The 12,940-nt window shown below is 40.2% G+C and overlaps 1 protein-coding gene across 1 annotated transcript; it reads left to right on the top strand.

Annotated features, from left to right (window-relative positions):
• The first annotated feature begins 389 nt into the window (after positions 1-389).
• On the top strand, positions 390-1,334 carry LOC127690100 (olfactory receptor 145-like). Its single transcript, XM_052189654.1, has one exon. It carries the CDS (start codon positions 402-404, stop codon positions 1,332-1,334), a length of 933 nt encoding a protein of 310 aa, XP_052045614.1. The 5' UTR covers positions 390-401.
• The last annotated feature ends 11,606 nt before the right edge of the window (positions 1,335-12,940 follow it).

Genomic DNA, 12,940 nt, shown 5'->3' with positions numbered 1-12,940 from the left:
TGTAGTTAAGAGACTGTAGGAAACACAACTTCAGCTTGTTATTCTATAGTGATGACCTAGAGCTATGATGTATTCTGCCTGTTAAGATTCATTGCAGAGAAGAGGTACAGGTATCAGAAACTGGTGGAGATGTGTGGTAGAAGGACCATCTTCAGAGCCCAAGAGATGCTCACCCTCTTCATTCTGGAGGATAAGTATAACCCTTACTGTGCTCTGGAAGTTAGAGTCACATGGTAGTTCACTACTACACACTGTAAACAGTTTAAACCTTCCTACCATAGTTCAAACCTCCTATGGATTCCATTTTCACAAGGAGGATTTAGATTTGTGAGGATGGTGGTGATGCTTCCTTTTCTCCACTGGTTCTTCTCTCTGTCACACAGGTCATCATTCTGAGAAGAATGACTATCAAGAATTCCACTGTGACAGAATTCATCCTCACAGGCCTGACAGACCAGCCAGGACTTCGCATGCCCCTCTTCTTCCTGTTTCTAGGTTTCTACATGGTGACTGTGGTGGGGAACCTGGGCTTGATCTCCCTGATCGGGCTGAACTCTCACCTGCACACCCCCATGTACTTCTTTCTCTTCAATCTTTCTTTAATAGATTTCTGTTATTCCTCCACTATCTCACCCAAAATGCTGATGAGTTTTATCTTAAAGAAGAACATCATCTCATACCCTGGGTGCATGACACAATTGTTTTTCTTCTGTTTTTTTGTTATCTCCGAGTCTTTTATTCTGTCAGCCATGGCATATGACCGCTATGTTGCCATCTGTAACCCTCTGCTGTACATGGTCACCATGTCTCCTCAGGTTTGTTTGTTCCTTTTGTTTGGTGTATATTTAATGGGTTTTGTTGGAGCCATGGCCCACACCATATCCATGGCGAGGCTGACTTTTTGCGCTAACAACCTTGTCAACCACTACATGTGTGATATCCTTCCCCTCCTGGAGCACTCCTGTACTAGCACCTATGTGAATGAACTGGTAGTCTTTATTTTTGTGAGCTTTGATATTGGTGTACCCATTGCCACCATCTTCATCTCTTATGCCCTCATCCTCTCTAGCATTCTTCGCATGCATTCCACAGAGGGCAGGTCCAAGGCCTTCAGCACCTGCAGCTCCCACATGATTGCGGTTTGTCTTTTCTTTGGTTCTGGGGCTTTCATGTATCTCCAGCCTCCTTCTGTTTTGTCCCTGGACCAAGGAAAAGTGTCTTCCTTGTTCTATACGATTGTGGTGCCCATGTTGAATCCTCTGATCTATAGCTTGAGAAATAAGGATGTCAAAGTTGCTGTGAGGAAAACCTTGGGCAGGAGAATATTTTCTTGAGGAGCTGTATTCTGAGCTGCAGTGGTGTGATTGGTCAATAAGCAATGTTCATTAGAAAGTGCAGTGTTGCCACGGGGCGCTCAAGGTCTAGTTAATTTTTTTCTTTTTTCATAAAAAGGTGATGGCCCTAGAAAATTAACCTAAATTCTTTGTGGTTACCAGCCAATTCCTCTACCAGTGAGCTGCATTCAGCCAGAAAGGAGAGTTTCAAATCTTTACTTTTGAACAAGAGTTTAACACAGTTCCTTTCTTCCTGATCTTTGCTTTGCCTAAACTTTCCCCAGATTTCTTAACTTTATGTATATTTTATATTTCTGCAGATGACTTGTTTTTGAAAGGACCCCCAAACAATTAATTTAGTCTAAGTTATCAGCTCTTGGGAACTCAGAAAAATATTGTTACTTAGGAAGTAAAAACTGATTTCACAAATACATTCAAGTCTAGGTGGTTGGAGTTCAGTTCGCTTTGTATTATTTTATGATGTGTTTTTTTTTCTTTTTTTCAACACCTCTTTATTTTTGCCAGTTTCCCTTTTACAACTTTGGTACCTCATTAAAATCTGATTTTATTTACAAAAATTATATCTTGTCACAAACATTTTTCATAATAATCATGATCATGAGTACCATCATCATTATTATTAAGAGGCAATACAAAAACTTCTTTAAGAAGAACTAGATCAAGTGAAAAGGAAAAAAAAATACCAAGACTGTGTTATGTGGTTATCATTAAGATTGAGACCATCTATGGAACTCAACAGCATGAATCTTTGTATTTGGACTTCCAAAGGCTTAGTGTTTATTAAGACTGTGATTGTGAAGGTGCATATTATTTTAAGACAAATGAATGCCATTTAGACTTTTGGGGATGTGAGTCTAGGTCGCTAAGCCTCGATGGAGCAATCTGTGATTCAGGATAACCAAGTAAAGTTCTAGGTGGCTTAAGGGAGCAGTGACTAATTGGGATATGCATATATTTATCACAGCAACATCAAACAATTTTTTTTAGAAGAGATAATTTACTTTCATTGAATATTATGGATGAGCTAAACTTATTTTAGTGATTTGATATTTTTATTTTTAGCATTTTGTTTTGTATTTTTGATGTCATGGTGAGAAGACATTTCCCCCTCCCCTTGGGGATATTAAGTGTTAATTGACTAGAAATACGAATTTTAAAAAATATCAATGAAAAATAGACCTTTGGTTCATTTACTCTTATAAACAGAAAGAATTTCTTTGTTCTCCAGCTTTCTTGAACTATTTTCTCATGTTGGGTGACAGGGAAAAGAAACTTGGGGAAAATATAATTTAAACGTCAGAAACCAGGTAAAACAGAGTCTTGGATAGGCCTGTTTGGTCTTATCTTTTTCCTACGATTGCTTCACTCAGCACAAAGAAATAGGAGCCTTACAACTGAATGGCTCTGGTAGACTAGTTGCCCTCCTACTTGCTCGGTGAGATGAAGTTTGTTTGATGTACTATACAATCTTAGAGCTGTTGTGTTTTACTCCAGGATCACCCAGATTGCAGTGACCTAGGAGTTGCTAGAGGAATTGACCAAAGCAGACTAATTAGCATAGATGTTGGGGAAATAGCTGTTGAGACAGAAGAATGACTTTGAGGCCACCCTAAGGTAGAACAGAGGAGCACAGGAGTATTGAAGTCCCCTACTCATGTGTTTATGTCTCTGTTCCTGTTTTCTCACTGGAGCCTGGCACAATGATGGAGTAGCAGTTGTCTGACCCAGGCCACACAAATGTTCAGACTCAGCCTTCCTGCCTGTTTCTCTTATCCTCATCTTTAATTAGAAAATGAAGTACTTCCTCCAATAGTGTAATACCTGTGGAGGCTGACACCTGGAATTATGAAGTGGTACAATACTCTGAAGTGATATGCAGTATGGAAATGAGTCTTGAGGAAGAGGCTCCTATCCCCCATTTTCATCCATCTTCAAGAGTCAGGAGAGAGAAGTGATGCTTATCTCCTGGCTGTGGACACAGGAAGAGGTGGTGGGACACCAGTGAACTATCACTGGGAAATGTGGTAAGCAGCTCCACAGCCAGGAAAGGCAGGAACCTTAATTTGCACATGGCTTAAATTCTCTTGGTAGAGAGACTCAACCAACAAACAATGTGCAATTAGGTTAAGGATATGAATGTGAATGATATTATTAATATTATAAATGATGAGGGAAATGTAGATAAGTCACCTTGTCTTTAGACATCCAATGCAATTTGAAAAGTTAAAGATACCGCGACAATGCCAAGTACTGATAAGGGCATGAGGCCCTCATTTATGGCTGATTAAAGTGTAAAAACTTATATAAGTATATTTTTAGTATCTTTACTATCTTAGCTTTCAATTGGAAGCAATCCAAAGTTTTCCTAACTGGTGAACAAAGCCCAGAACTTTATGTTAAGGGGAAGGAACATCACATTTAAGTGGCTAATGTACTGTATTACAGCTATATTTATAACTGTAAATATAGGCAAAAAATAATCTAGTCAGTCTGTAGTTGCTTAGGACTGAAGTGTGGGGTGTGGTTTAGCAAGTTCCTCTCCTATGAAAACTTTCCACTTTGGAGGGAAGCTCCTTAAGACACAGGGTGTTCTAAGGGAGGTGATCCATCCTGCAGGGGAGCTCTTTAAGTTCCACAAGATAAAAAATACTCAGTTCCTTCAGGAAGTCCCTAAAATTGACCTTCTTTTCTAGAACCATCTCTTCTCACATGTCTCTAAGCAGTGAGCATCCTGGGGAGATACCCTCAGACAAGCTAAGCTGCCTACAAGAGATTGAGATAGACCATGTCGCCAGGAAGGAGCAGAGACCAGCTGAGCTGCTTGGAAGAGACTCACACCTACTGTGCTGTGTGGAAGGGAGTTTCTATCACATTTCATCTGTTACGATGGCCGAGAATTGTGCTGTGAACTCCAAATTCCCAGGTTTCATGAGGAGTCACCGTACTGCAGTAAGGCCTTGGTGATGCAACTCTATATGAGCCATTTCTGGTTCTGTAATTCCTTATTCAGGCTCCTAGAAGTAACCCGAGTAAACTCATTGGCTCTCCAAGTTGGATTTAGTGGTATCCTTACTTTGTTTTGCCATTACCTCCTTATCTGAAATAAATAAACATTTGCTTATATCTCTCCCAAAATAAGGCCACAAAATGGAGGAAGAGGCTACTCATTATAATATAGAACATTTTAGGAAAATGAAATAGCACATACTGATTGCATGGATACATAATTATTAAAATTGCTGTGCTGGTCACAGAATTGGCTCTATTTCCTTGAATTTGAGTAATACCTCAATAAGGCATATTTACACGTATCCTTGGACAACTATGAGCCAAGTGGAAACTTCTGATTTGTTTGACAAGTGAGATGATGTTTTGCTGGGGCACAGAGGTGAAAGGATGTTTTGCTGGATCAGACACAGGATGTTTTTCTGAGGCAGTCACAGGTGAAGGGATGTTTCTGATATAACAAACACGTGAAAGGATGTGTGATGAATGAGTATGAATATGATCCCACAGACAGTAGGAGGTGACACTCCTGCAGGGGAGCTCATGCATTGGCTCACCTTGTGTTGAGCTCCACTTGTGGTATCAGAGTTGAGAGGAACTCACTAAAGAACTGCTTGTGAGGTTCCTGTGGCAGCTTCGCTAGGCCAGTTGGCCAGCCTTGCAGTTTCTTCAGGATTGAACTACAGCTACTGGTTGGTGTCTGATATCTGCCTGCTGAGAGGACTGAACTGAAGCTGCTGGTCTGTGTGTGTTCTGCCTGCCTAGAGGACTGGTCTGCAGCTGCTGAGTCTTATTTGGTGTATGGTAGGGACTGAACTGCTGTCAAAGAAGATTGAGCTCGTCCCCAAAGAACTATCACTGGACAGGTCCACTTCCTCCATCTCCTAAAAATTTTCTCTTCCACTACCTCTCTGGTGGGTGGTGGGCAAGAGGAGAGGTTGAAGGCTTATTAAGAGTAGGCTGTGAAAAATTAACAACTACATATCAGGAACTAAGGATATGAAAGATAAAAATAAATTCCTGAAACTTAATATAACTGGACCAACGGTGAAACTTGAGTTATATCTCTGGCCCTGGAGGAGATACAACATCTTGAATGACCTAGAAGACCATTAATAGATAAGTACCTAAAGCTAGTACCAGAAGCCATAGTAGTATTTATTACCTAGTAGGATGTTTTCTGATAGTGAGTAAAGCCATTTATTAATCTGTGCTGGCATGCATGTAGGGTCCTCCACTGGAGCATGGGTATCCTACCAGTGGTCAGATCCCCAAAGAAAAATAACTCTACTTCCACTGACAGCCATCAACTGCCAGTAGTTCTTCAGTAAGGGATGGGATCTGTGACTCTGCATTGCTTTGGTAGTATATTAATCTGCTCTATACTTCCTGGTTTCTATGTGCATGCCTCTTGCTACTGCCCCAATGTTCTAGATTCCTGAAAGAAAGGCACACATACACAGCCTTATAGTTTAAATACCTTAACCGCCTCAGTGGTTGGACCACTCCCTAACTCCACATGGCTAACACACACTCCCCTCCTATATTCCTGAGTTAACACTTAACCAAATCTATATTTCATCTTTGCTGTCCTGGACCATGGGGCAGCTTTCCTGGGGCTGCTTTCCTCCTGCACGAACATGTCGGCTCTCTCTCCCTCCTGCACCTTTTCAGCGTGGTCTGTCTCTGACACCTTTGTCATGGTGGAATCTCTTCTTCCTTCCTTGGTCCCTTCCTGGAAATCCTAAAAGTCCAGCCTCTGTGCAGCCATTGGCCCCAGATAACTTTATTGATCAGTCAAAAACTAACTAGGGAAAGGCTTCCTTTAGTCCTATGTGCGGAACACTGAAAACAGGGTTTTGGGTAACATAATTAGCATGAGAACAGAAGTTGGTATACTCCATCCATGCTAGAATATTGACTGGCTTGGTCTTATACAGGTCTTCTGAAGATCACCACAGGCACTTGTTAGTTCTTGAGAATTACAGCCATTTTATACAACTTGAAGGCGCCTTTTGTACAACTTCTTCCTATCCTTTGGCTCTTACATTGTTTCTGTCCAGTCTTCTGCTATGTTCCCCAATCCTTTGGGTGGGGGATTGACATAGATGTCCTGTTGATGGCTGAGAACTCTAAGTCACTGATTCTGAGCCTTTTGAAAACTTATGAAGGTCTGCATTAACTGCTGCCAACTGCAAAAAGAAGCTTCCTGACCAAGGTTGAGAGCAACACTAATTTATTTATTTAGAAGGCTGTCCAACAACATGACCATTTAACAAAACAATAGTAAGTTACTCTCTTGGGCCTATAGTCTGAGTGATGGGCCACTGGCCAGGCTTATAGTACCAGTGTGACTTCCCTTCTGTGGAGCAGACGTGTAATCTCATTAGAGAGCAGTTGGATACTTCTGTAACAGTCATGCCATTGCACCAGTGGGTATATCATGTCTGTCAGACTGGAGTTGCAGTATTCAGGACACAGACTGTAGTCTTTTCTACCACAGTAGCTTACATAGCATCTTTAAGCACTATTAAAACTAGAGAGAATGGAAGAAGTTTTATTTGTATTATGTAAAAATTATTTATCAATGTCAGGATATCATATAGTATGGGCTGGCCTGAGACTTGTTATATTGTAGCAAGTGGTTTGAATTTCTTATCATTCTGCCTCTATCTACTAGGTGCTGAGATTACAGGTGTAGGTCACCATAATCAGTCAATTTACTTACTGAATAAAAACTCTGGAAGTAAAGTAACTAAAATATATGATCTCAATAATAATAGTAGTAATAAATGTATTTTGTGCCTTCTTTGTGCCAGACAGTGTCACACTTATTCATTAAAACTTCCTTTGGATTTTGGTTATTTTCCCCATTTTAACGTTAGAAACTCATAGAAAGGTAAAATAAATTTCCCAAGATAACACTGTTGGTAAGTAGAAAAGCCAGATTTGTATTGAGGAATAAGACTTCAAAATTCTTATTCTAAATACTTAATTAGGATACTGAAGGAGCTAGTAACAATCTTCCTGGGACAGTAAGTATGACAGCTTACACTGATTATAGTCCAACAATAAAGAGAGTGACTATTTGGATATCTGCTTTATGGAGGAAAGTTGTGTTCATTTTTGTATCCAGGTTCTGGGATGACTATAAGATAGACTTTTAGAAGTATCCAGAAAAAAAGAAAACTGGCTTCTATGGAAGAGCCTAATTAAAAATCCTTGAACTAAATTCACAAACTCGGGAGCCTTGCATATAGAGGTATTGTTGAAATCATAAAAGAAATTGTTAGGTGCTCAATCAAGCTTTATCAGGTTTGGAGGTCACTGGGGATGGACTCTCCCCCTCAAATTAACTTTGGACTCTATCTCCCATTTCCCTGGTAACTCACTAACTTTAAGGATGAGAAAATATCACAAGTTCACTCCTTTGAATTTGAAATACCATGTGAGGGAGGGAGGAAGCATCATTATCATTTCCTCCCCCATTTAGATTTAAAATACTGTGTGAAAATGGGGAAGTGGAGTAGCTGGGACTTGCTGAGGCCCAGGATGGAAAGGCTATTTTCTCCTGATAAAGCATAGGTACTTTATACATTTGTTATCTTTTTAAACATTTCTTTAAATCTTTTACTTATGTGTTATGTGATAGGTGGTCTCAAGAATGGTATTTGAACTCTAGTTCTGTCCCTCTGTGGAGTCATGCCATTCTGAATACCTCAAAGATTGCATGATGTCAGAGACATGCTACGGCCCCCTCCCATGAGGTAATCCAAATGGACCTATCACCCATCTGAACAAGAAAACACCCCTCAAAATGTGTGATTTCAGGAAATATGGTATATCTGAAAACCTGATGAAAAGCTGGGAGGAATAAGTATGCCCTTAATGATTTAACAAAATGCAAGCGTATCCTTAAAGGCCCCCCTGATTCACTGAAGTTGTTCTCTGCTTATTTTTTGAGTTCTAGCTCTGAAAGCATTCTTTTTAAAAATTGTTTCTTTGTATCTTTTAAAAAACCAGTTTGACAACTTTTTATAGAATTAATACTTTGCCCTATGACCGAGGTATTCCATGTCTTTACCCCAGAGAAAACATGTTCACTCATCTTGTTTTTTTCTTCCTTTCTTTTCTTTTTTGAGTTAGCATTTCACTCTGAAGCCAAAAATCTAATTTTGCCTTCCATATGTGGTGGTTAATATTGTAAACATGGAAAATCTAAAATCACCCAGGAGAGTTTATCTAGATTAGATTACTTGGAGTAGGAAGACTCGCTTTAAAAGTGAACAGATTAGTTCTAGTTATCTTCTTATATGCTGTGTAACTTTGTTTTCAAAGCCTATTTTTAATGATGGTTCTTAAACACTTCAACCTCCTTTTTATCCCACCACCCACCAGAGGTAGTGGGAAAGAAAGGATATGGGAGAAGTGGGCCTGTTTAGAAAGGTTCCCTGGAGCAACTCCTGTCTATGTTGTTTGGATATTGGCAGTTCTGTTCACAGGTTAGCAGTGGCAGCTTGGTCCACTTGCAGACACTTCATGGATACACCAGCATCCAGTTCAGTAGAGTCAAGATAGCAAACAGGAATCAGCAGCAGCAGTGGCACTACTTAGTAGAGAAAGCCAGGCCTCCACCTCTGCAGGAGTCAGCAGGAGGGACCCAGAGGGACCAGAAGTTCTCTGCTGTGCCTCTCCCAGGGCAGTAAAGGACAGCCATACCAACAAGCACTGCACAGCTAGCTCAGCCTATGTCACTGACCATCAAGACCTATTCATACCCTCCAAACATCACGTGTCCTCCATGTGCCTTGCCTCAGCATGGGCCTTGCCTCAGCACGTGCATCCAATCAGCCCAAGTCCTTGGAGTCCCAGCCAATGGAGCTCAGCTATACAATGCAAGGCATGTGTGTTGTTAGCAAAGAATCTTTCATCCCGTGTCCTTTCATGTGCTTGCTTTAGCAGCACATCCTCTCTGCTGTGTCTGCTTCCATGAAAGGTTCCTTTACCAGCTGGCCTTAGTCTTTCAACTCAGTCCAAGTGTGTTTAACTTTCAAGCATGTTCTTCTCCAGGAAAACACTCCTTCACATGGTTGCCCCAGCAAAACACCATTGACTTTCCAAAGAACCCTTACATTTTCACTTCAATACTGTCTGAGGTGTGGCCCTGACAATGGAGTCCTATCTGGTGTCATATTTTTCTTTCTGGCCAGGTTTGTGCTGATTCTTCTTTCTTTTTTTCCTGTTATGAAAATGGATTCCCCCCCTCACATAATATATTGATTACATTTTCCTCTTTTCTACTCCCAGTTTTGCCTCCCCTCTCCTCCTATTATAATCCATTTCCTTACTTTTCCTCATTAGAAAAACAATAGGCTTCTAAGGGATAAATAATAAAATAAAATAAAATAAAAGCTAAAACAAAACTAACACATTGGTCCAAGACAAAACAAACAAATAGAAGGAAAAGAGACTAAGAGAAGACGACAGAAACAGATATAGATGTAGAGACCTACTTATTCGCACATTTTGGAATCCCATAAAAACATTAAACTGTAAGCCACGACATATATGCAAAGGACCTGGAAGACGAAAAGAGATAAAAATATATAAATTAATATAAAAATTGAAAAATAAGAAAAAGAAAAGCCCTGACAGCATTATGGGACAAGGAACCTCTAAAGAGGTGTGGCCCTGACAATGGAGTCCTGTCTGGTGTCATATTTTTCTTTCTGGCCAGATTTGTGCTGTTTCTTCTTTTTTTTGTTCCTAAAGAAGCTGTTGAGTTCACGTTCTGTTGGTATTCCTGCTGGGCAGAGAGCCTACACTTCTGAGTGGTTTGTTTCCCCAGTGAGATTCATTTGGAGAAAATGAACAATCATATGTGAGTGGCTATCAATTGGAGACAGCTTCTGGATTAGGGATGGGGGTTTGTGTCCATTTCCCTTTAAGCTCTAGTGTCCTGTATATGGAGGCTGCCTCAGTCAGACCCCATGAGTTCTTATGTGCACCTTTCCTGGTGATCTCGAGGGCCTCGTTTCCTTGATGTCCTTTATCCCCTCTATGACTTACACATTTTCGCCCTCCTCTTCTTCAGGGTTCCCTGATCTCCGATCAGAATGATTTCATGGAAACATCCCACTTAGGACTGAGTGTCCTAAGGCCTCTCACTCCCTGCATAGCAGCTGGTTGTGGGTTTCCGTATTTGTTCCCAGCTGCTGCAGTAGAAAGCTTTTCTGATGATGGCTGCCAAAGCCCTAATCTATGAGTATTGAAGAATGTCATTGAGAGTCATTTTATTGCTTTTTTTTCTTTTTTTCATTTTTGACTAGAGGCATTTGTTTTTCCTCTAGGTCCCTTGGGTATCCAGTCTCAGGGTTTTGGCCATCGAGGCAATGTTAGGTTTGGATTCTATCTCATGGAGAGAGCCTTAAGTTAAATCAGATAGTTGTTGGTTACTACCTCAAGCTTTGTACTACCATTGCTCTAGCATATCTTGCTGGCAGGACACTGTTGTAGATCAAAGGGTTCATGACTGGGTTGGTGTTTGTGTTTCTTCTTTGGTAGGGTGCAAAGTACCTTTCTGTTGTAAATACACTAGAATGAAGGGGTGAGGGCTATATGTAGTCTGTGCTTCTTCTAATGCAAGGCTCTGGACTGTACTTGAAACCCATGGTCTTCCTGAAACCTAGGAGCTTAAGAGCTATACACATACATATGTATATATGCAAAATATATTGTATGCAAAACATCTTAAATTCTACAATGTTGAAATAATATGCAGTTTAAACAAGAAATAAATAAAAGAAGGAAATCACTTTTCTGAGACTCAAGCTTTGGAAGCTGTCAATATTGCAAAAAAGGAGAAAAATGTCAACATAGTTGTGTTTTTACTTGCTGCTTATGCTGGAACAAGTCATTAGGTAACATGGATTTAGAGAAGCCTGTCTAAGATTCATTTGGAATTGAAGTTGTCATGGCAACTGTCTCTGAAGCAACAGAAAAAAATCCCCCCAGAACTTCCAAAGAACCTCCAACGTCTTCTTTACACTTGGATGCGAGGAGTCTGCCTTATGGGCTTATTTTAATTTTGTTTTAATGAATTGCCTTTCCCTTTCTCTTTTGGAATGGGATTGGAATCCTTCAGACTTACTCTGGGATGGGGGAAATTCTGTGTATTTAACTGATGATGGAGTGCCATTGTCACTGTTGAGCTGAGAGTGAGCAGGTTCTCACTGATGAATGTGTATGGCCTCAATACATGCACAGACCAGGGTGCTGTAATTTTTAGAAGATGGACATCTGTTTTTGCAAATGTTTGTCAACTTCTCCAAGACCATTTCTGTCATTATTTTGCAACAAAACTATACTTCGTGTTGTAGGTCAAATTTCCCTAAATTCAGAGATTTATTTTATCTCTGTGTACTCAGTCATCCTTAAATATATAAACACCTTGAAGAACAGCAATGAGCCCAGGTTCCACAGAAAACTTTACTAGTCTCGATATTTATATTTATTTATATTGTTTATGAAATTGCTTTTTGAAAATGGTGTGATACTATGTGCATCTCTGTAAAGGCAAACCTGCTGGTGGGAGACAAAACTGGGTGCTGTCAATAATGTATCTTGAGTTTAAGGAGCTCAGTAGGGTTGGCTAAAGGTTCTGTAGTATATTATCTGGGTGCTCTACCATTTTAAGGGAAGAATGATAGATCTTCCTTATGATGCTGTTGTGAACAGTAAGAAGACAGAATTACTAGCACAATGCCATTGGATGCCCTTTCTCTTTTCATAAAGCACCTGGGCCAGATGCAGTGTATATAGGAAGTGCTTCAGTACAGAAGAGCAATAATATATTTTTCCATAGCACATTGTTTTAAATTATGCATATAAAGATGCAAGCTAATGAGAAAACATAATTAAAAGCTACACAATGTATTATTGAGAATGTATTTGTATGTGTATGTGTGGAGGGGGGATGGAGAAGGGAGAGGGCAGACTTCTGACAGTGGATCTGTGAGCCCTCTACAACTATATCTCTAATCCAGAGTCAAAATCCTTAGACCCCTGTGACCCACAGTGATAGGAATGTATGCTGCTGTTTTGCACAGAGACTGTACTGGAGCCTTGGGGCGAATGCAGAATCAGAGAGCATGTTCTGCTGTTCAACCAGGAAACCAAGGAAAAAACAGAGGTTTTGGTCTTAAAAGTAGTAAGTCAGAAGCAGACAGGAGCTTCTCCTTTCTTTTCTCTCAGAGCTATTTGTGTTCAGAAGCTGTAGAGAGAAGCTGTGTGGCTATCAACTGAAAGGAGTAAGTGCTGACTGACACACAGTGTCCTTATGAGATGAGATGGAATTTGAAAGCAAAGTGCCTGAAGTTCAGAGTTCACCTGCCACTCCAACTCACTAGCCTTGAGACTTTGTATCAGTTGGTTAGAAATGTACAAAGTTGTAAGGCCACACAGCATTAGACACATTCAGTAAACATTTCCCTTCATTTATATTAATTTTTTCCATTAATTAATTAATTAATTAATTCAATTTACAACCTGATAAAGTGACCCCCCCCTCCCGTTACCCT

This window comes from Apodemus sylvaticus, chromosome 7 (genome assembly GCF_947179515.1).
Source record: "Apodemus sylvaticus chromosome 7, mApoSyl1.1, whole genome shotgun sequence".
Lineage (NCBI taxonomy): Eukaryota > Metazoa > Chordata > Mammalia > Rodentia > Muridae > Apodemus > Apodemus sylvaticus.
The sequence above is the reverse complement of the archived record's forward strand: the minus strand, read 5'-3'. Positions and strand labels throughout refer to the sequence as shown.